Raw genomic sequence first — 23,761 nt, 5'->3', positions numbered from 1 at the left:
CCCCCACCCCTCTTTCCATGTTCGAAAAAAATTTCGCTAGTAGACTACTGTCTGTGTCCCAAATTTCATCAAAATCCGTGTAGCCATTCTGGCGTGATTCAGTCGCAAAGACGAAAAAATATTATAATTAAATTATAACTGTTCCTAGGGGGCGGGGACCACGCCCCTTTTGAAAAATATATAGCTAGTAGATCCTTCTAGACTATTGGCTATATGTGTGCAAAATTTCATCCAAATCGGTCCAGCCGTTCTTGCGTTATTGAGTCACAAAGACAAACGTCTGGACAAACATCCAAACATCCAAACATCCAAACATCTTAACATCCAAACTTTCCCATTTATAATATATATTAGATATTAGATTAGATTAGATAGATATGATGAATCGTTTTGGAATGCTTGATAGTAACCCGGTGGCAACACCAATTGACTTGAATCAGCGTTTGAGTGCCACAATGTGTCCTACTAACGAGTCTGAACAGCGTGATATGTCGAAAATCCCGTATATGCAAGCCGTCGGGTGCTTATTGTTTGCCGTGCAAATAACGCGGCCTGACATCAGTTTTGCTGTAAACCTTCTCAGTCGCTTTTCACCAAATCCAGGAAAAGCACACTTGATTGCAGTGAAGCGCGTAATGCGTTACATAAAGGGCACCATGAAGTACATTATTGCGTTTAGCAGAGAAGCCAGCAATCTTACTGGATATTGCGACGCAGATTATACTGGTGGCCTAGATGAAAGGCGATGAACGACGAGCTATATATTTATGTTCCAGGGAGGAACGATATCTTGGTGTACTCGACGACAGTGATCTATCTTCAACTGAAGCAGAATTCATGGCCATGACATCAGCGATTCAAGAATCAACGTGGGTAACGCGATTACAAGAAGAGTTGATGCCAAACACTTCCAGTGGCATGACTCTTTATTGCGATAATAAAAGTGCCATACAGGTGGCTTTGAACAATTCGTACTCACCTCGCACAAACCACGTTGACATTAAAGGTAAATTTATTCGCCAACACTTGGATGAAGGCAAAATTAAGTTAATATACATCCCCATACATACCAACCAACGACATGCTAGCAGACATCCTAACTAAAGGAATAGTCAAGTTAAATCTTATCACTATTTGTAAATCACTTAGAATCAAAACAAAAAAAAAATAATAATAATAATAAAATGCTTCGTTTAAAATTAAATGAAAATATTAATTACAATTAATTATACTGTTTAAATTTATGATCTTGAATTAGCACGCAACCAATGTAATTAACGAAAAATATATTAATTAATCTCAAGAATAAAAAGATGTTGTTCAGGAAAAGTATTGAAGTGTAAAATCGAACGAAACTTAAAACCATTAAATGCAACCCTGAATATGTATCCACTTTTCTACTGAATAAATATGTACTTACTTCCGGTTTGAATTACTACCGAATGTGTCGTGTCTTTTATTAAACTGCGTGGAATAATCAATTTAAAACATCCTGATATTTATCTTTTTGGAGTCGTGACTTATTTTTTCTTTTAATTACTTTTTTCAGTAAATTCCCGAAATTATATGCAAAAAAATATATCAAATTCCATATAATTATCAAAATAAACCTGTCCATTTCCAAATCTCCTGAATTATTAGCAAATTACAATTAAAACGAAACTTATAGGGAATTTTTTTTAGAAGCAACAGTTCTTCAAAGTTGTCATCTTATAGACATCCTTGACGTGGCGTATTAATTATTTAGCATATATGTAGTACTTCTATATCACTACTACTGAACTGTGCAGCCTGTCAAACATTACAGTACAGATATACAACGAGAGAAGAAGGCAAAATCTCAAGGCTGTCGTTAAATTTTTGTAAAAAAGATGCTTAAATATATGTATATTTCAACAAGCCGTCTTGCTTCTATTAATATTGTACATTAGGCTATTTCGTTCAAAAAAGGAAAATGAAGGTACAAAAGAAAATAAAATGTTCCACATATCAAGGGCAATTGATGGGTGAAGAAATGCCTTTACTTTCAGGGCACAAAAATAAAGGTCCGTTTGTCGCACAACCTGTGGACGTATGTAATATTTGTATAGTGCCAGAGAAAGCTTTAAGACGAGTTCCCAATTGAAAATGCAAAATTAAGTTTAATAAATAAAATTTTTCAAAATACAAGTGATGCATTCTTCAGTAGTATCATGGACGATCGCATAGCCATCGAAAATATATTTAGCAATGACATCAGCGGCCACCGTGGTGTGATGGTAGCGTGCTCCGCCTATCACACCGTATGCCCTGGATTCGTACCCCGGGCAAAGCAACATCAAAATTTTGGAAATAAGGTTTTTCAATTAGAAGACAATTTTTCTTAGCGGCGTCGCCCCTTGGCAGTGTTTGGCAAGCGCTCCGGGTGTATTTCTGCCATGAAAAGCTCTCAGTGAAAACTCATCTGCCTTGCAGATGCCGTTCGGAGTCGGCATAAAACATGTAGGTCCCGTCCGGCCAATTTGTAGGGAAAATCAAGAGGAGCACGACGCAAATTGGAAGAGAAGCTCGGCCTTAGATCTCTTCGGAGGTTATCGCGCTTTACATTTATTTTTTTATTTAATGACATCTTTAATAATCACCGGACACAGCTGTGTTAGGAAGTAATAAGTTTTTATTTGGATATTCGTTTGTTTTTTGAAACGAGCAAAGCACGGACGAAAAAGAGTATGTTAGAAGAAAATTTACAAAATTGATATTATTTCAACACCAATAGCAGCCAGTAAGTACTGGACTCATATTTTGTTTATTTCATCAAAAATTTACATCATTAAAAACTCAAAACGCTTAAAGAAACGCGTGTTGGGATATATGTATAAATATATTTTTATAAATGTATATTTGAATTTTTTTCATTTTAATTTATTAAACATTTAAACTGTGTTTCAATTTTTTAAACTGCCTCGAGCTCATCAAAATTTAATAAATTATAATATTTGAAGGCAAATAAAAATATTTTTTAAAATTTTTTTTATTTTAAAAATATGAATTCTTCGCTTTGTTTTTTTTTTACTATTTGTTTAAATAATGTACTTTATATGGCTGCAACCCATGTTTAAATAATAAACACATCAAGCCTTGTATTGTATTTGTTGGCCTTTTCATTGTTTAATCAACTAAACTGAGATTTTATAACAATTAGTATGCAGAAGTTGGGTAAAGGTGATTGGGGCCCGTTGTTATCCCTTTAATACTGTTTTTACACACTCTACTAATATTTATTAACACTAACAAAGCCCGATCATGCGCAGAACATACATTTGCACAGTTTCAGCAAATAATGATTGACATAAAATTTGCACATTAGGAAGTTAGGAAGGTATTGCTATAGAAGTATTATATACATGTTATTTAGGCAGTTTCGTTTCTATCCGCAGCATCTGAAGAAGGCAGAGGTGTATTGTATTTGATGTACGCTCTTTTACTGGAAGGGTAGGGGTGAAAGATAGCTATGTTCGCAGACTTATCGATCATATTAGCTTTAACCCTCAGTTCACGGCCGTTTGAAAAGGTCCCTACGGACCTTTTTTTGTAAATCATGTTTTTTTCATATAAACAATTTTTTTTAATTTTTTTTGTTTTTATTGTTTCTAACTAAATTCTAGATATAAAAATAATTTTTTCAATTTTTTAAAGTTTTTTTTTTGCTTGAATTTTCTTAAGACTATTATAAAAAAGTTTAAAAATTATTTTTGTTGAGCGTGTACTTCTTGTCCCCCGCCCTGTGCGCAAGTGTTGCAGCGATGTAAAAGTGTGCTATGTTCTCCGCAAACAGCGTTGCCGCAGCCAAAACAGTATGCCCGCGTTTTCCGCTGCCGCCCGTACTCAGAACGGCAAAGGCGACATGACGGTCTACTTGACCTAGCCGCAAACGACGGTGCATTGCCTTCCATCGGTCTTAGTAATACCTGAAATGAAAACAAAAATACAAAACAAATAAATATATATTCTATTTTTGAATTTGAAGATGTTTTTCTTACCCTGATATCGAATGCTTCCATCGCATTGCGTATCCTTAGATATGAGGTTATATGGTTGTTCAGGGCACGTTCTTCGATATTTGGTGTGGCCAATTGTTTCGTTAGCAGTAACAAGAACGACCACCGTCTGTCACTCCTTTTTATAGGCTGCATTTCGTTGTAAGTCGTAAAAGCAGCCAATGCAGCGACGTCCAGCATATTATAAAACATGGCCAACGGCCATCGTTGTGTTGCTCTTTTGCAGCTGTAAGTTCCTAGCATTTGATCCATGGTATCAACGCCGCATTTGTTGGCGTTGTAATCTAATATGGCATAGGGCTTCCGATTCTCGGTTTGCTCGTCAACGCGGCAGGTGTAGTGCATTGTGGAGAGCACGTTCACCACTTTATTTTTTTTGGCACGTATGAGCATAACGCTATATCCCCTTCGTTGAACCCAAATAATGGACTATTGATGGTGCGCTTCGGGTTCTTCTTGAACTCCTGTGGAATGAATGTTTTGATGTAGCGCACTGTACCAACATATGCGGTTTTCCTCCTCATCAAAATACGCGCCAAGTCATTAGTGGTAAAGAAGTTATCTGCGTATATAGTATGGCCAGCATCTAAATATTTTTCCAGAAGATCCTGCACTACGTTCTGCCCTTGGTTTATCTCCCGTTGTTGGTTTAACAGTTTTCCAGAATATATCATTCCCTTCACAGGATAATAACCCTGTGAGTCGCATAACCGCCATACTTTCAAACCATACTTAGCTGGCTTTGATGGAATATATATGCTGTGAAGCGCGTGCGGCCTCTGTAAGGGAACAACTGCTCATCAACTGTTAGTGCTTCATGGGGAGTGTAAGCTGCTACCAAGTTATGTTGCAACATTTGCCAAATATCGTCAATAGCCACAGTTTTGCTGTTGATGACTCGCTGTTGTCGAGTATTTCCATTGTCGAATAGAATAAATTGCTTTAGGCACATGAAGCGATCGTAAGACAACGCAGCTTTGTATATTGGGCAACGCGTCGCGCCCCATAATTCCATAGCTGGTTCATGGTTTAATCTTGTGAGTCCAGCATACAAAAGAATAGCTAAAAAGGCGTCAAACTTTTTCACTGTCACTGGCTTCCACTCCTTTTTCTTCGTGGGATTCGCCAAATTCCATGCAGCTGTAACCTCCCTGCCTTTACGATTTGTTTCACGTAGCACTAGGTGTATTATTTCCTGTATCATGATTGAATGCATTATTATATTAGGGTCGTGTATATTTCCTGTTGGTCCTGGTTTCTTTCTTGTGAAGTCGACCACGTTATGATTACGAGTGTGTGATGTTGGTGGTGCTTTTTTACTCCATTGGGTGCCATCTTTACCAATATAGTAACTTTCATTCATTTTCTGTGCATCATTTTCTTCCTCTTCATCATCGTAGTCATCAGTATCTTCATTTAGCTCGACGTATCCTTCAGTTTCGGCATCTGACTCTTCAGCAGGTTGGTATGTACGATTTTCATCATCCTCAACTTCATAATTATCAATTGCAGCAATATCAATTTCTTCATCCATGTCTTTGTCCACAAAATCAGCAAATCTACTATCAACTGCACGCCTTTCATTCGCAGTCATTTGCTGGTAACGTCTACTACGGCGTACAACTATTTCAGCAACTGACTGAATTTTGTGTGTGTTAGTTCCGTCGGGTGGCTTCGTGACACACGTATCTGTTGTCGGCTACACGTTGATGAAAATCACAAATTTTAGATTTTTTCATTTGACGCTTGCTTATTTGATCGTCGCGGGGTGTGATTGACAAAACAGCAGTGTTGTATTTAGTTTGTGTTGTCATTAAAAATTAGAGCTTACGATTTCTCGAACATGTTAGAGAAGAGATTTCTCGCGAGTTTCGCCTTCCCGCGAGATTCTCGAATCTCTAGTTACTCGCAAGGCTCGCTAGATTCTCGAATCTCGAATTACTCGTAAGGCTCGCGAGTTTCTCGACATTCAACTTAATCGATTCATTGGCTGTTTTATATAGAGCTTACGATTTCTTCTGGAGCACAAGCCAAAATGTCCGCAAAACCACAAGTAAAAAATCCCGAAATATGTAGAATATTACCAAAGCAGCGACTGATTTGAAAGTCAAAAAATCGTGAGTATTACGAGTAATTCGAGATTCGTGAATCTCACGAGCCTTACGAGTAATTCGAGAATCTTGCGAGAAGCCGTTTTCTTGATGCCTCGTTGAAAAATAAAATATTGCGAACAAAATTATATGTATAATAAATATGTTTTGAGTTAAATGTCATTGAAGCAATATAATCAACAAAAAAGTTACAAGTAAAAAAACAGTGTATAAATACTGTCCATAGAGCGATTAGGTAAGAATGTCGAGAAGCTCGCGAGATTTACGAGGACTTCGAGACACGAGAATCTCGCGAGAAGTCGAGTTCTCAATTTCTCGGGGCGCGAAGATCTCGTTTGTGTTCGAGAAGAAATCGTAAGCTCTATTAACACTGGAATATCATACTTATTTTTAATACGTAAACATCATACTTCGTCAAATCGACTACGGTAATATTCAAAAGGGTACAAAGGGTGTATCCTGTTTAAAAAATGTGTTTAAATTTGTATTAATAAATTCTTTTTAATGTATTTTAATGAAATAAGACAAAAACAGTTTAGCTTTTTAATATTATCTATACAAAAAATCAGCTAAAAAAACATATAATTTAAGGAGAAAACCAAAAGCAAAAACATGCGTCGTCGTTTCGACGAAGTATGATATTCTAGGGTTAAAAATGAACAAGTGCGCGGAAGAACAGCAACTCATATTAAAATCTATTGAAAGTTATCAATGTTTACCAGCACTACGGTATGTAAAGCTGGAAGCATATTGTAATCGTGACGAAAAAGCAAAACACTACGAAGTTCTGATGGAAATTTATAAAGAACAGTATGATGCAGTATGTCTTTACATGACATTTTTAATTCGTTTGAAAGATGTACATGTGTAAACCGATTACGTTTTGCGTACAAGCTTTTCATCCACAACTACTTTTTATCACTCTTTTTCCTTTTCTTTTTATTTAATAAAACTTCTGTAGTTGCAAGTAAAAAAATCATCATCGGATGACGACATATTCACGTCCGAACGCTACGGTTTCTCAATGCAAATGTTGATTGGTGGCTTTTTATTTGATAGTCGCGGGCAACCGTCAACCACCCGACACGCACACATACAAAAATTCAGTCAATCTCGTTGTTAATCGCCGGAGCCCTTTCAATAGACGATTACGATACTTCAACTTGCTGGGATGTCTTTTTTGAAGATAGTACCTATTAAAGAAGAATCGGACACGGCTTTGTTGTTGTATTAACAGTGCTTCGCCCCACTCAAAGGACACGACCATTAAAAAATTGTCATCAAAATCCTCTAAAGGGAGTCCTAGGAAACTGGCCGTTTCAACAGGGACGGCCCATAGGGAGATGGGTGTTAGAGGCGTAGGTTCCACATTACAATTGAAAAGATGGATGGTGTCATGTGGGGACACATGACATGTAGGACATACATTACGTGTGTCTGGGTTGATTCTGGACAAGTAAGAGTTTAACCCAGATAACCCTAATGTCCTATATGTAGGACACCAATTTCATGTCGATTCGCGCACGCGCCCGATGGCCAGGAAATAACGGGAATGTATTTTTGCATGTAATAGAAATTGCGCAACAGCGTTAGTAAGTGTTGACAGTCCCTAAGTGAGAGAAGTGCTCGTTGTCTTATTCAGAAAATTAATAATTTTGAAAAATGCAAAATTAGAACATACGATTTCAAAAGTGAGTTAAAATTTATATGATAAAATTTAAAAAATATATTTTTTTTTATTAAAAACTTATAGAGAAATAAATGAGTTTCTAAATGTGTAAAATTATAGTTAAATACATTGAAAATTAGTTAGTAGTAAAAATGAGCAAATCTTAGTGTCCTACATATAGGAAATTATGAAGATAGGTGTCTACAAGATCTATTCTTTTTCAGAGGTTCTGGCTTCATGAGGTTCTTGTTTTGTTGGAAGATGGTGAAGAAAACACTGGCAACATCGATGAAGTGGTTTTGTTTCCTCCAGTTGATGCAAGCGACGAAGATTTTGGTTCTTAGGAAGCTTTTGGCGTAAATAATTTTCCATCTGCCCAACTTCAAGCGCCAGCAGAAATAAAATTTAGTACAGCGGGACTTGAAAGCTCATCCAATGAGTCGGACGACGATAATATTCCGTTATATATGTAGAACAACCGCTTTTGATTTACATGTATAATTCTAACATAGGAGGAGTGGACCGCTCTGACCAAAATATAAGCTTGTATAGGACTTCAATCAGGAACAAAAAATGGTACCTGCCTTTGTTAGGCCACTGCATTGATATGGAGCTCCAAAACGCTTGCATCATACATCGCGAACGGGCCAGAAGTTTTAACCAACTAAGCTTTAGGCGTACAGTGGCTATCATCTGCTGACTACCTATCGAAATCAATCAACCTACCAAAAAGGCCATCCAAGTTTCCCCAAAAAAAGCCGAGATTCGCTATGACCGTATGGATCATCTTGTAGAGCTACAGGAAAAACAAACCCGATGTGGATATTGCCATCAAAAAACCACTACAAGATGGGTAAAATACAATACTGGAGTACATACCAATTGTTTTGTAAACTTCCATTCCAATAAATAAAAATATGTTCTATATATAGGTCACCTCTAAAATAAAAAAAATAAAATTGTTTTTTTTAAAGTATCAAAATCTCTTTCTATAGCGGTTTTAAACAAATATTTCAAAAAAAAAATCAAAAGTTTTCGCCTGAGTAACTTTTAGGATTATCTGGGTTAACCTGTTACAGTATACAGAACGAAGTTAGTCCAATGTGACTCGTGATTCCCTTGGTAGTGTGCTTTCTTCTTCTGCAAGGGTGGAATATTGCATATAAATAACGGGGTTCACCGGGCGCGTCCTGACAAAGGTGTTTACCGATTCTGTATGGATTTGGCTAAGGGCCTGATTATGCTTACCTGGATCAAACGGCAGTGTTGGCAGGTGCCGGATCTCGTCATAGTGCTTTAGGAGATGTTCCCTTAATTCCCTTGGAGGCGGTGCTGAATCACGCATTTGTTTCCTAGGATGTCCTGGTTTGTGACAATTAAGCAAGAACAGTTTGTTCAGCATTTCATTGTGCTCTTTAATATTGAGCTGTTTGGCCTCACTCTGTAGATGGTGTTCGGGAGTCATAAGGAAACATCCGGTGGCAGTTCTGATTACAGTATTTTGAGAGGCATGTAGCCTTTTCCAGTGTATCTTTTTAAGACCAGGCGACCAAACTGGTGTCGCGTAGCTCATGAGCGGCCGGCCAATTGCTTTGTACGTGGTTACCAAAGTTTCTTTATCTTTTCCCCATGTGCTGCCGGCAAGCGACTTGAGGATTTTGTTGCGACTTTGTACTTTAGAAACAATCTCGGTGACATGAGCCTTGATGGTTACAGTATTATAGAACATTACCCCTAAGATCTTGGTGTGACTGACAGTCGGTAGTGTGACACCATCGGCGCGTACGTCCAAATTTGCGACATCTGTTCCTTCCACGTCGTGAACGGGGTGGTGAAGATTTGCCGTAAAATGAGGGAGCAAAACGGTTTCTTCGCTGCTGGCTAAAGGAGTGATATCAGTCGATAAGACTCGCCTTCGTTGGCAGGTTTTCCAGGCTTTAGTAGCGGGATTATCCTTGCCATTTTCCATTTTTCGGGAATGACAAGCGATTCCAGTGACAGTTTGAAAACATGTGTTATGTATTTTATTCCCACATCGCCAAGGTGCTTAGGCCTCGGGGCCAATCGACTTGGGGGGCCTGGCCTTGCGGATTGCTGGTGCGAGGTGACGGTAATGGGTGGGACGTGGTGTTTATGTTTATGGGCTCGTCTGTTAGCACGACGTCTGGCTTTGTCTACAGAAGAATCCATTATAAATTGTCGGAAAAGCCACTCGCGCATTTCTTCTTCGGATAAAGTTTGTTCACCGAAGGTTATCGAAACTTGCTACGCCAGCCTTAAGGCAAAAACATCACCAGCAACCAAACAATATGCAATCTATGCAAAAGTATCCTAATCCCGGTATCTGGACATGTTGCGCAACAGTAGTGGAAGGATGGTGCAACGCGCATGCGTAGGTGTGTACAAGTGATGAAACGAAAGCGCATGCGTGGGCGTGTGCGTGTGGAAAAAACGAAAACAAAGTACCTATTTGCGTGTGGTGTATTTGAGTGAAATGTAGGAAATTCCGTTTAGATACGGGTATGTGAAGATTTAACTGAAACTCAGAAGTTCATTAGAAAAGTTGTCTCAATAGTGCGTGGTCGTGCGCGGAAAAGTCGCGTGTGAAAGTAGTAACACAAAATCAAAAAAAAAAACAAAAAGAGTTAAATATATATATATATATATATATTTTATGCGAATAAAACCGCTCGGATCGTTTTAGCGGCTATATACTTTATTAAAAAAAACACCTCAAACCCAGGGAAGAAGAAAAAACCCTTCAACATCCTGCCACCGGTAAGTGTAATACAGTTTTAAAAATTCTTTTTTCACTAAAATTGGTAAATTAATTTTTGTTGCTTCCTTAAAAAACCCCTTCTTTGCATAAATTTCAATCAAGTTAAAAAATAAATTGAAAATTTCCCCTTTTTGTCTTGGTTTTAAATAGTTTTAGAACAAATTAAATGTGCACCAAAACGATCTTTTATATAAACCTTTTTTCATCTTCAAATTCTTTTTTTAATAAAGTGGATTTTTGTGCATACAATAAAGCATGCGTGTGACCCAAAGGTGTTGTAAACTAAAATCACTTTTAAATGGTGAATTAAAATTAGTAAAAAATTGTAATCAAAAGGAAATTTAATGAAACTTAATTGCAAATAAAATAAATTTTTTATTAAAGATGACAATTTAATTAAAATAAAATATAAAAGCAAATAAAACCTACGTAAGATAAAAATAAAATTAAATAATAAATAAAATAGAAGTGTTTAAAATAAAAACAAAATAAATAAAAATAGAAAAAACTAAAAATAGCATTAAAGATAAGAAAAGGAAAAAAATCTTAAAATTAAACCAAAAATAAAATTTATTTGAAATAAAATGTAAATTAAACTAAAAATAAAATTAATACAAAAAGAAAAAAAAATTTATATGAAATTAAATTAAATTAAAGTAAAATCAAAATTAAATTAAATTAAAGTTGTTTAAAATTAACGCAAAAGTAAATTAAACTAAATTTACCTAAAAATAAAATCAAAATTTAAATAAATCAAATGTGTTGAAAATAAAATCAAAAGTAGCTTAAATTAAATTTGTTCGAAATAAAAGCAATGGTAACCTAAAATTCATTTATTTGAGATAAAATTCCAAAATTAAATTAAAATAAATTTATTTAAAATAAAAGCAAAATTAAACCGAATTAAAAGTATCTAAATTAAAAATAAAAATTAAATTGAAATAAAGTTTCTTAAAATAAAATCCAAAATTAATTAAATTAAATTTATTTAAAGTAAAATCAAAAATTAAATTGAATTAAAATAAAATCAATATTAATTTAAAGTAAACTTGCTAAAAGTGAAATCAAAAGTAAATTACACAACACCGATTAGAAATAAATTTGAAATTGAAATGAATGAAAGCTTTTTTTTGAAATGAAATTGGAATTAAACTAAATTCAATTAATTTAAAATAAAACTAAAAATTAAGCCTAAATAAACTTTTTCTAAATTACATATTAAATAATATTCAGCCAAAATTAAAAGGAACAAGAGGTTTAGCCAATACGAAAATAATTTTTTTTTTTGCATTTGATATACATATGTACATACCGACATATAGACATATAAGCCGACGCTGCCGCCTTCTAGCAGATTCCGTTGGAAAAAGTCCAGGGAGAAGACGGCGTTCACTGTGCCAGGGAGACCCCTCTATCAGTTTACAGTAATGCCTTTTGGACTGTGCAACGCGGCACAAAGAATGAGTCGATTAATGGACAAGGTTATAGCCGCTCTGTTACGTGAATGTGTGTTTGTGTATCTTGATGACTTATTAGTTTGTTCTGAAGATTTTTCGTCCCATATATTTTTGTTAGAAAAGCTCGCTCAGTGTCTGCGCGAAGCAAACTTAACGATAAATGTCGAAAAAAAAATTCTGCTATAAAGAGGTCCGATACCTCGGATATGTTGTAGGGGATGGTTGTATCCGTACGGATACCAACAAGGTAGCAGCTGTGAGGTACTTTCCTGAACCCAAACCCCCAAAGGAATTGCGACGGTTCTTGGGCATGTCAGGATGGTACCGACGCTTCATACAAGATTACGCGACTATTGCAGCTCCGCTGCACGACTGCCTCACTAAGGAAAAGATTTAGAATTTACAATGACTGACGACGCCAAAGTTTCATTTGAAAAACTCAAACAAAGTTTGATATCGGCGCCAGTGCTACTCATCCGGACTTTAACAGACGATTTTATATTCAATGTGACGCATTGACAGACGGATTGGGCCGGGTTCTTTTCCAACTAGACGAAGACAATAACGAGAAAAAGATTTCGACCTTACGTGGAGGGCTTGCCCTTCACCATAATAACAGACCACGCAAGTTTAAAATGGCTTATGAGCCAAAAGGATCTTGCAGGACGACTCGATAGATGGAGTTTAAAACTCCAAAGCTTCGACTTTGATATAGAGCATCGAAAAGGCTCGCAGAACGTTGTACCGGATACCCTTTCCCGAATGGATATGGAAGAAATAATACCCAGTGATAGAGTAATGCACGTATGTCTTGACTCGCTATATTTTGACTCCGACGAATACTGCGAATTGCAAAAAACAGTGGCAGATAACAAGGACAAGTTGCCAGACTTATGCGTATCTGACGGATACGTATATAAACGAACTCAATTTGACCGGGGTGACGCTCTCCAAGCGGACCATGCCTGGAAGCTTTGGATTCCGTCAGAACTACGGCAGGAGTTGGTAAAGTCAGCTCACAGCTCTCCTTCAGCAGGACATGGGGGGCTTACATAAAACTTTGTCGCGGTTACGGGAAAGATATTACTGGCGAGGAATGGTCACAGAAGTATGTAATTATGTAAAGGGATGTGAAGTGTGCGCGGAAAGTAAAACGCAAAATGCTTTTCACAAACCGCTAATGGGAAAGCAACATGTAACCGAACGGCCTTTTCAACGTTTGTTTGTAGATTTTATGAGTCCTTATCCTCGTACGTCTGATGGTAATGTCTTCGTGTTTGTATGTATAGATCATTTTACAAAACTTGTGTTTTTGAAACCCATGAGGAAAGATACTTCAGCCGAGGTGGTGAAATTTCTGGAACGAGAAGTCTTCCATACATTCGGTGTACCCGAATACATCCATTCGGACAATGGAAGACAATTCGTTTCAGGAACCACCCTCCTAGAAAAATATGGTACTGCCCATATCAGGAAAGCGTTTTATTCACCGCAGAAAGAGTGAATCGGTCAGTACTACAGATCGTAAGATCATTTATCGATGAAAACCAAAAGAACTGGGACTGACATATTAGCGATGCAGTGTTTGCTCTGCGGAGTGTCGTCCGCTCCGCAGTCAACATGTCACCCTATCAGGTCACTTTCGGTATGCCAATGATACTGCATGCAGCATCATATGAGCTATACCGGAAGTTGGGCCCACTGAAGGATGTTGACTGCGAAGTGGAGACAAACGGCGACAGGTTGCAATTGATTAGAGAAAAAATTAAGAAAGAGCTGAAGTTAGCACACAAGCGTAGTAGTATGGTATATGATACAAGAGGTAGATATGTTAGGTTTCAAAGTGGACAAGTGGTATACCGCCGAAATTTTAAGCAGAGCTCTCAGATTGATCATTATAATGCCAAGCATGCCCCCAAGCAAGTCAAATGTATAGTACTAAAGGGAATTGGAAATTCGATGTATGAGCTGGGTGATTCAAGTGGGAAAACGATCGGGGTGCAACATGGTAAAGACATTTTTGCCAAGTAGAGCAGTGAATATATTGCTACGAATATTAGCAGCACTCAGAGGTACTGCCATCTCCGGGCCGATGCTAAGCAGTGACGTGAATTCACATCAATAATTCAATCATTATGTATCTACATAAACGAATCAATAATTGCGTCTACACATATGTACGTATGCGAGCAGCGGAGAACCAATGCACAAACACATGCATATATCTTATCTGAGTTGTCACAAGAGAGAGCAATAATTTGTGCAAGTATTACTCAAATGAGAAGTTAGAAACGTAGTTGTGGCTGGCGATTTTGTAGCTGAAACTAACTAGTAAGTTCTGGAATGGAAAAGCCTGGAAGTATGCAATGAGAAATCAAAAAGTATAAAAGGAGCGACAGTAGAGGCGAAGAGAGAGTTTCATTTGAGCTATCAATCTGTTTGGTTGTTAAGCAAGCTAGTTGCAAAGTATAAGTGTATTGTGAAGTACTTTAATAAAGGCCATTTTTCCATTATTCAATATTGGAGTTATTTATTCAACAGTTTAATGACTCGAACTTAGCAGAAGAGCAAATAAGAGGATTTGCAGGTAAATTCGTTACAATTGGTGTCAGAAGGGGAATTGTTGAATAAATTCCGAAGACTTCGAATAAAACTTGGACATGGCAAAGTTCAGTGAATTGAAGATCCAGCAACTGAAAAAGGAGTTGGAGAACCGTGGATTAAATACAATCGGCAATGAGATCGAACTTCAAGCACGGCTACGAGAGGTAATGGAGTCGCAAGGAATTGATGTGGACGGGTTTGTCTTTTATCCTGATGGGGACGAAACAACAACAAAAATTGAAGAGAAAAACGAAACATCGCAGACAGTTACGAGTACAGACTTGAACATGATATTGGCTGCAATAACTGATCAACCACCGACAGTGGCATCTCAGCTGGAATCGCAGGAGAGACGTTCAACATCCAAGATGGAGGCACGCATTTCAGAAATGTGGTCACATATGTCATCTCAACTGGAATCGCAGGAGAGACGTTTAACATCCAAGATGGAGGCACGCATTTCAGAAATGTCGTCACATATGTCATCTCAACTGGAATCGCAGGAGACACGCATAACATCACAGATGGAATCGCAAGAAACACGCATAAAATCTAAGATTGAAGCACAGTAGACGCGTATTTCCGAAATGTCGGTACAAATTTCAGCACAGATATCATCTCAGATCTCCACACAACTAGAAGAGCTGGAAGTCCGTATATCATCGAAACTGGAAGCGCATATGGAAGAAAAACTAACCCAGTTTCATGAAGGCTTCAGGGGTCGACAGGATAAAATAGAGGCAGAGATGGATGCTTTGAAAGATAAGATCCAGGAATTACAACTAAATCGCACAGTTATTTCAGCAAGCAATACGAAGGTAAAAACACCATCCTTTGACGGTTCTGTTCCTTTCCAGGTCTTTAAGCTACAGTTTGAGAAGACCGCAGCAGTGAACCACTGGAATGTGGAAGATAAAGTTGCCACACTCTTCGTGGCATTGAAAGGACCAGCTGCCGAAATCTTACAGACTATTCCAGAGTACGAACGGAAGAGTTATGACGCATTGATGGCTGCTGTAGAACGAAGGTACGGAACTGAGCATAGGAGACAGATATACCAAATGGAGTTGCTGAACCGCTTCCAGAGGCCTGGTGAAACATTGCAAGAGTTTGCGTCGGATATTGAAAGGCTAGCACATTTAGCGAATGCGGACGCACCCGTGGAATACACTGAAAGGGTAAATATTCGGAGCTTTATAAATGGCATACGGGACGTCGAAACAAAGCGAGCTACATATGCAAACCCAAAACCCACATTCGCAGAAACGGTATCCCATGCGCTGACTCAGGAAACAGCGTCACTTTTGAGTAAGCCCACATTCAAAGCACGCCGTGTGGAAGTAGAAAGGCCAGAGTGGGTAGACGCAATATTGGAGACGCTGAAAGCATCGCAAAAGCGGAGTGAAAAAGTTATCAAATGCACCAAATGCGGGAAGTCCGGTCACATTGCACGTCATTGCGATCTTGGTCCTAATAGTTCTAACAATGTGGGTGGCCGACGTAAAGCTGGAGGAGATGAGCAAGAGCGTGTCAGTTGCAAAGAAAGAAAACTTGCCTCAGCTATTGAATGCCCTGTGAAATCTGTGTTGCAAATTGGTAGAAAATCGTGCAGTCTTACCGTCAGAGGAATGTGGGTGGTAAAGAACATGTACTGACTGTAGATACGGGAGCATCTCATTCCTTGATTCGATCAGACTTGGTCAACAGGAGAATAAAAACGTTACCTGGAGCAACGTTGCGTACGGTCACTGGCGAGTATAACCAAGTCCGGGAGAAGTGATCTGTGAAGTCTTAATTGGGAAGGTCATGGTTTTACACAAATTTGTTGTGGCGGAGATCGTTGATGAAGTCATATTGGGAGTGGACTTCTTAGTTGACCATGACATCAAGATCGATATGCAGAAAAGGGTGATGCGTTATAAGAAGCAGGATATACCACTTAACTTCAGTTTGCGGAAAGGATTCAGTAGTAATCGAGTACTGGTGGAGAAGACTCGACAAAAACCACGGAAGTCAAAGGCAAAGGTTAATATGTCGAATGGGCCAAATAAAGCAAAATCAAAAGTACCTGCGAGAGAAGCACTGGCACTGACAAAACCTAAAAGACGCAGGAAAACGAAGCAACAAATTTCCGAGAAAGAATGCGAGGGTAGTTTCAAGCCGGAGCGCACTACTCTTGTGAAACTTGGGAACGATACTGATTATGCGAAGCGAATCCGTCAAGCGCAAGCTCTACGAAGTAGTTCATTGGCCAAGCAACAGAGTGCGAGGGAACGATCCAGGATAATGAGTAGTAAGATGAAACACAGGTACGACAAGGAAAATAATTCGGAAGGTTTCCGGGAGGGCGATTTGGTACTGCTATACAACCCTTACCGGCAGAAAGGTGTTCCATCCAGATATCGGTACAGTTGGGAAGGCCCGTACAGAGTTGTGAAGACTATCAGTGATGGCATCTACCGCATACAAGCAATTGGAAAATCACGAAATAGAAAAGTGGTAAATTTGTCGATGTTAGCAGCGTTTAGATCGGAATATTTGTCTAATCGGGACGATCAGACTTAGGTGGAGGGCAGTGTTACGAATATTAGCAGCACTCAGGGGTACTGCCATCTCCGGGCCGATGCTAAGCAGTGACGTGAATTCACATCAATAATTCAATCATTATGTATCTACATAAACGAATCAATAATTGCGTCTACACATATGTACGTATACGAGCAGCGGAGAACCAATGCACAAACACATGCATATATCTTATTTGAGTTGTCACAAGAGAGGGCAATAATTTGTGCAAGTATTACTCAAATGAGAAGTTATAAACGTAGTTGTGGCTGGCGATTTTGTAGCTGAAAGTAACTAGTAAGTTCTGGAATGGAAAAGCCTGGAAGTATGCAATGAGAAATCAAAAAGTATAAAAGGCGCGGCAGTATAGGCGAAGAGAGAGTTTCATTTGAGCTATCAATCAGTTTGGTTGTTAAGCAAGCTAGTTGCAAAGTATAAGTGTGTTGTGAAGTACTTTAATAAAGGCCATTATTCAATATTGGAGTTATTTATTCAACAGTTTAGTGATTCGAACTTAGCAGAAGGGCAAATAAGAGGATTTGCAAGTAAAATCGTTACAGTATGATAAATGTTATATGTTAAGTGTCGTTGTGTCTGAATAACATTTGACTAAAATTTTTTTATTTATACCTATTTATTAGCATGCCTGACGATGTAATTATTTATTGACGTATCTGACAAAAATATTCCTTATTAATTTAATATTTATTTTTTTAAAGCCAGTGATTTTATTTTATATGGATACACCTGCCTGACCATTTAGTGATTATTATACCCGCTTTGAATTATTGTTGCAATTATTTATTCCCTATTTTCTAGTTTTAGTTTTTGCATATTTACGTATTTATACATAGCCCACTGTGATATTTTTAATTCTTTCTCTGACCATAACCCTATCTGTGATATTTACCCTAACTAATCTTGACTACTTAGCTTTTTTTAACACAATGATATTTTAGTAATTAGATGCTTAGGACCAAAAGTGGATCTGTGATATAGTAGTAGGTAGACCCTTACATTATTTACATTATTTAAACGTTGTTACTTGCCCGGCATTGAGGCGTGGGTCGAGGCCACAGATTTAGCTGTTGGAGAAGACAAAACGGAAAGGTGGCGTATGAAACTTTTTTACGAACTCGCTCCATGGAGCAGACCCCATCGGCGGATGCGAGCCTGTTACGCCAGCCTTAAGGGCAAAAACATCGCCAGCAGCCAAACCATATGCATTATATGCAAAAGTATCTTAATCCCGATATCTGGACGTGTTGCGCAGCATTAGTGGAAGGATGGTGCTACGCGCATGCGTGGGTGTGTACAAGTGATGAAACGAAAGCGCATGCGTGGGTGTGTGCGTGTGGAAAAAACGAAAGCAAAGTACCCATGTGTGTGTGGTGTGTTTGAGTGCAATGTAGGAAATTCCGTTTAGATACGGGTATGTGAAGATTTAACCGAAACTCTGAAGTTCATTAGAAAAGTTGTCCCAATGGTGCGTGGTCGTGCTGCGGAAAAGTCGCGTGTGAAAATAATAACACAAAATCAAAAAAAAAAAAAAAAAAAAAAAAAAAGAGTCGGCTATATCTTTTATTAAAATAAAAAAAATCGCAAACCCAGGGAAGAAGAAAAAAGCCCTCCAACACCGATAAGTGTAAAACAGTTTTAAAAATTCTTTTTTAATTAAAATTGGTAAATTAATTTTTGTTGCTTCCTTTAAAAAAAACCCCCCTCTTTGCATAAATTTCAATCAAGTTTAAAAATAAATTGAAAATTTCGCCTTTTTGTCTTGTTTTTAAATAGTTTTAGAACAAATTAAATTTGCACCAAAATTAAACGAACTTTATATAAACCTTTTTTCATCTTTAAATTATTTTTTTAATAAAGTTGATTTTTGTGCATACAATAAAGCATGTGTGTGAACCAAAGGTGTTGTAAACTAAAAGCACTTTTAAATGGTGAATTAAAATTTATAAAAAATTGTGATCAAAAGGAAATTTAATGAAATTTAATTGCAAATAAAATAAATTTTTGATTAAAAATTACAATTTAATTTAAAAAAAATATAAAAGCTAATAAAACCTACGTAAGATACAAATAGAATTAAATAATAAATAAAAAAATAAAATTTATATGAAATTAAATTTAGTTAAAGTAAAATCAAAATTAAATTAAATTAAAGTTATTTAAAATTAACGCAAAAGTAAATTAAACTAAATTTACCTAAAAATAAAATCAAAATTTAAATAATTCAAATGTGTTGAAAATAAAATCAAAAGTAGCTTAAATTAAATTTGTTCGAAATAAAAGCAATAGTAACCTAAAATTCATTTATTTGAGATAAAATTCCCAAAATTAAATTAAAATAAATTTATTTAAAATAAAAGAAAAATTAAACCGAATAAAAAGTATCTAAATTAAAAATGAAAATTAAATTGAAATAAAGTTTCTTAAAATAAAATCCAAAATTAATTAAATTAAATTTATTTAAAGTAAAATCAAAAATTAAATTGAATTAAAACAAAATCAATATTAATTTAAAGTAAACTTGCTAAAAGTGAAATCAAAAGTAAATTACACAACACCGATTAGAAATAAATTTGAAATTGAAATGAGTGAAAGTTTTTTTTGAAATGAAATTGGAATTAAACTAAATTCAATTAATTTAAAATAAAACTAAAAATTAAGCCTAAATAAACTTTTTCTAAATTACACATTAAATAATATTCAGCTAAAATTAAAAGGAACAAGAGGTTTAGCCAATACGAAAGTTAAATTTTTTTTGCATTTGATATACATATGTACATACCGACATATAGACATATAAGCCAAAGTTCGGTATCGAAGATACTCAACCGAACTTGGGAAAGTATGGCTATGTGAGGTATATGCATATGTACAAAGACACCAGTTGTAAATTTTGATTTTTGTCATTTTGGTTTTTTCCTTTTGCAGAATTCTCTGGCGGGACGAAGGAGGCCAGAATACTTACCCGCATACATCATTACCCAGAGCGACCGTAGGAACGGCGGAATATTGTGACCGCCGCTCAGTAAAGTTCGGAGAAGGGAGAGAGAGAGCGCAAGAGAGAGGATCGGCCAAAGTGACCGAAAGTGGTCGGTAGACAGCAGCAGACCTTTGCTCAGGCAGTGAATGGTATTTTTTTATGAGTAGGCAAAGACATATGTATGTAAATTTCCCTTCCTCACAGGTCCCCGCAGCTTGAATGCGCCTACAATGCTGATGTGCTGAGATCGTGTTCCATTTATTTACATATACGTCAATGCCCGATATACCCAATGCCTTAGCCTAGGTCAGGGATTTACTTTCAATTTTTGCTTAGCGTTTGAATTTTTGCCATATATATAAATTTTTTTTTTTCTTGTAATTTTAAAGATATTAAAAGACATAAATAGATGCGGCAACCATTAGGGTGTGTCTGTTCGCGTACGTCAGATTATTTTTCTCGTTAACTTCTTTTTCATCAAATATATTTTTTATTGTCTTTTTGATATCAAATACCAAGTTTAAATAATATACGGGTTTGCTGGTATATCGGTTGTTAAAGCGATAGCTGACGTTGGATTTTTGATTAGCATACTGTTATTTCGAATAATTTTCAAATTTTTTTATTTTGTTTTTTTTTTTAATAAATCATATTTTTGGAATTTTTGTATTAAGGAATTGTTAGTATTTAAGCTTTTTATAGATTTCCTTTCTTTTGTGAAAATACCTGAGGAATCACACTTAGTAGCAGTTAGGTTTAACTTTAAATTTATAAATAAAGGTATGTTTGATTTAGGATCTCTGGTGTGGGCGTTGCTCTGACTTAAGAGGGGAAGTGGGGGTGATGGCCTAATAGACTAGTAGAAGACAGACTTGAGTCAGGCTTGAGGGCGCCGTAAAAATAGAGCGCCCATGGCTTCGCGTAAGATACGCGAAGAAGGTGGGTAGACTCCAACTGACTTGACAGGGCTCCACTTTTTTCCCTTTTTCTTTGATTTCCCCCTCCTTTCTCTCCCTGTTCCCCTTATGTCTATTGTATCTCTTTCAGCTTTCCCATTTTCTTTTTAGCACTTAGGCATGAACTCTAATTTTTGTTAGTGTAGTTGTTGGTAAGGCTGGTGCGCAAAACCCCACCCCGTCCGACGAGCTAGCAAGGGCTTGCCACCATACCACACGCCACCTCTGTCTTACCACTGAAAGCCAGCTACATAATAAACTTTGTCGATGTGTTTGGTAGGATTAGACACGGATTTGGCGGTTGACCACAATTAACCAACATCCGCAGAGAGGTTGCAGTTCTTTAGATGCTCCCCCTTTTGGTACGTTTATGTTCATTTACCAGCCGCATGATATCCAAATTAATACTACTAATAAGGGGGTATCTAGGGTTGAGGTGTCTCGCAAGGTCACGTTCTGTTGCTAAATTTGCGGCTTCGGCCGTGAAATGGATTGGTATTTTACCGGCCGGGATGAAGCGTGCATAAACTGAAGCGATGACCTTGCGGAACGCACGCTCTCCCTGCAAAGGGGAGCAAAGATTGGCTTGTAAAGGTTGTGTAATCTTCCCAATTGGCTTTTTTAAATTAATGAAAGTCCGCTTTTCAGAGGTTATAAAATTGGCAGGTCGCTCAATTGAAAGGAGTATGGACATGTGATCAGAAGCTAAAGTAAGGATCGGTTGCAATTCAAGGCAATTTATGAGCCCTGCGCTGACGATTAAGATGTCAGGTGAGCTGTGGCAATTGCCTATAATTCTGGTGAGGGCATTGCCGTTTATCGTGCAGAAAGTTATATTGTCTATTTGCTCTGCTGTCGACTGGCAGGCTGCAGTGCCAGAGATCGTGGTGAGCGTTGAAATCACCGAAGATAAGACGGGTTTTGCCACAGAGTAGCGTACTGTTATCAGAGCGATAGCCACTTGGACAGCAGGTGGCAGGGTGAATATAAATGTTAATTATTTCAAGGTCAGCATCGCCTGACCGGATAGTTATGCCTTGACTTTCTAAGGTATTATCCCTGCGGCTGATGTTGGGTTGAAATAGACTATATTGCACGGAGTGATGAGTTATAAAGGCAAGGCCACCACCATTTCCCCTTGTGCGATCTTGCCTATGAATGTTGTAGCCATCGCCAGTTCGGAGGTCCGATCTGGCAGTTGGCTTTGTTTCTTGAATTGCGGCAATACGGATATTATTTTTATTCATGTAGTCTCCTATCTCTGCGATCTTGCCAGTTAAACCGTTACAATTAAGTAGGAGAATTCTGAAGCGCAAGGGGGGGCAATCGTCACTCTGGGAGTCAGAGATGGATGAAGGCGCCTTGAAGTATATAGGCTTCGGCGAGTGTGCAGTCCGATTGCTGCTGGTGTACCTGGTGTCACTGAGTTGGTACTAGTGTTTTGGCAGCAAGGTGCAACGAATGTGCCGTTCGGGTGATTTCCGTTTGTAAGCCCAGAGCATCTATCAAGGTGGGATAGGCCAAGGCATGAACCGATGCCGCGATCGTAAACACTCTGGGGCGGCATACGGAACACACGGTAAGGAAGACAAGGAGTTGATGACTCCTTCTTACGAGAGTACGAGTGTCGGAAATGGAGGGGTGGGACGGGGGTAAAAGCTGGTGCTCGGCATTGCTACTAGCCATACTACGTAGATTGTAGTGATGGGTTGTAGCGGCCGCATTAGGTGGAAGCGCCATTGGCGCGAGCGGTTGATGTGAACTGCTGAGCAGCGTCGCTGCTAGAAGCTGGCGGAGGTGCGTTTGAGAGTGAAACGCGGGACGTCCTGAACGTGAGCAGGGGGGAGCCACACGAGTTTTATAGAAGTTTCGGGGCCGACGAACGTTGGGTTCTAACCCAGAACAGTCGAACCATGCAACCATCTTTTACACGATACACACTGAGAAGAGTATGACCGTCTAAGGTAAATTCCGATATATGCAGCGGAATCACTGCCTGGGACCGGGGTTAGGTTCAATAACTTCCCGGAGCAGAAGGGTATGGATCAGTTCAGCTGCTCTGATCTGCTCCGAGGATGACAAGTTGTGGGAGAGACGCAACAAATTAAATGGGGTTACACTGAAATGACAGCCCTTGGTCGGGAAAAAAAAATCCCGAGTCGCTCCGTTACGTAGAACCGGCTGCCTTGGGAAATCGCTTTCTTCATGTTTGTCACGTCTTGTTCGTTGAAATCGAGTTCGTTGATCACTGTTGATATTGTCTTCATGTTCGTTTGTAAATGATGGATTGAGTGATCGATTTAAATTTAACCCCAGGATATAGCACTGAGGAAACAGTTCTTCATCATTTACTTCTTCTATTCAAAAATACTTATCAAATCTTTTGATCCAATGCTCTTTCAAAAGAAGCATGTATGTTTAAACACGGATCCGCTTATGTGATCTTTTAAACATCCTCATTCACATTTTTTGATTAGGCCTAATTCAAATATTTTTTATAGATTGTTATTTTTTAGCATATATCTATATATATAAAAAGAAGTTTACATTTTGATTGTCACTTCATAACTTGAAAACGGCTCGAC

The 23,761-nt window shown here is 37.8% G+C and overlaps 1 protein-coding gene across 9 annotated transcripts in view; it reads left to right on the top strand.

Moving 5' to 3' along the window:
* Positions 1-23,761, top strand: part of LOC137244275 (synaptic vesicle 2-related protein) — a 2,198,928-nt gene that overhangs the window by 1,482,450 nt on the left and 692,717 nt on the right. The window contains exons 10-11 of one of the 9 annotated variants that reach the window (XR_010950874.1): positions 20,169-20,369; positions 20,425-21,017. The exons of 7 other annotated variants lie outside the window; for them this stretch is intronic. Coding sequence is in view for 1 of the 2 variants with exons in the window: in XM_067773029.1 (XP_067629130.1) it covers positions 20,169-20,255 (87 nt within the window). In the remaining variant the exon portion in view is untranslated. Of the gene's footprint in view, positions 1-20,168; positions 21,018-23,761 lie in introns of those variants that run through there. One more of the 9 variants, XM_067773029.1, reaches the window with a different exon arrangement.

The sequence above is a fragment of the Eurosta solidaginis genome, chromosome 3, assembly GCF_040869045.1.
Source record: "Eurosta solidaginis isolate ZX-2024a chromosome 3, ASM4086904v1, whole genome shotgun sequence".
Lineage (NCBI taxonomy): Eukaryota > Metazoa > Arthropoda > Insecta > Diptera > Tephritidae > Eurosta > Eurosta solidaginis.
The sequence above is the reverse complement of the archived record's forward strand: the minus strand, read 5'-3'. Positions and strand labels throughout refer to the sequence as shown.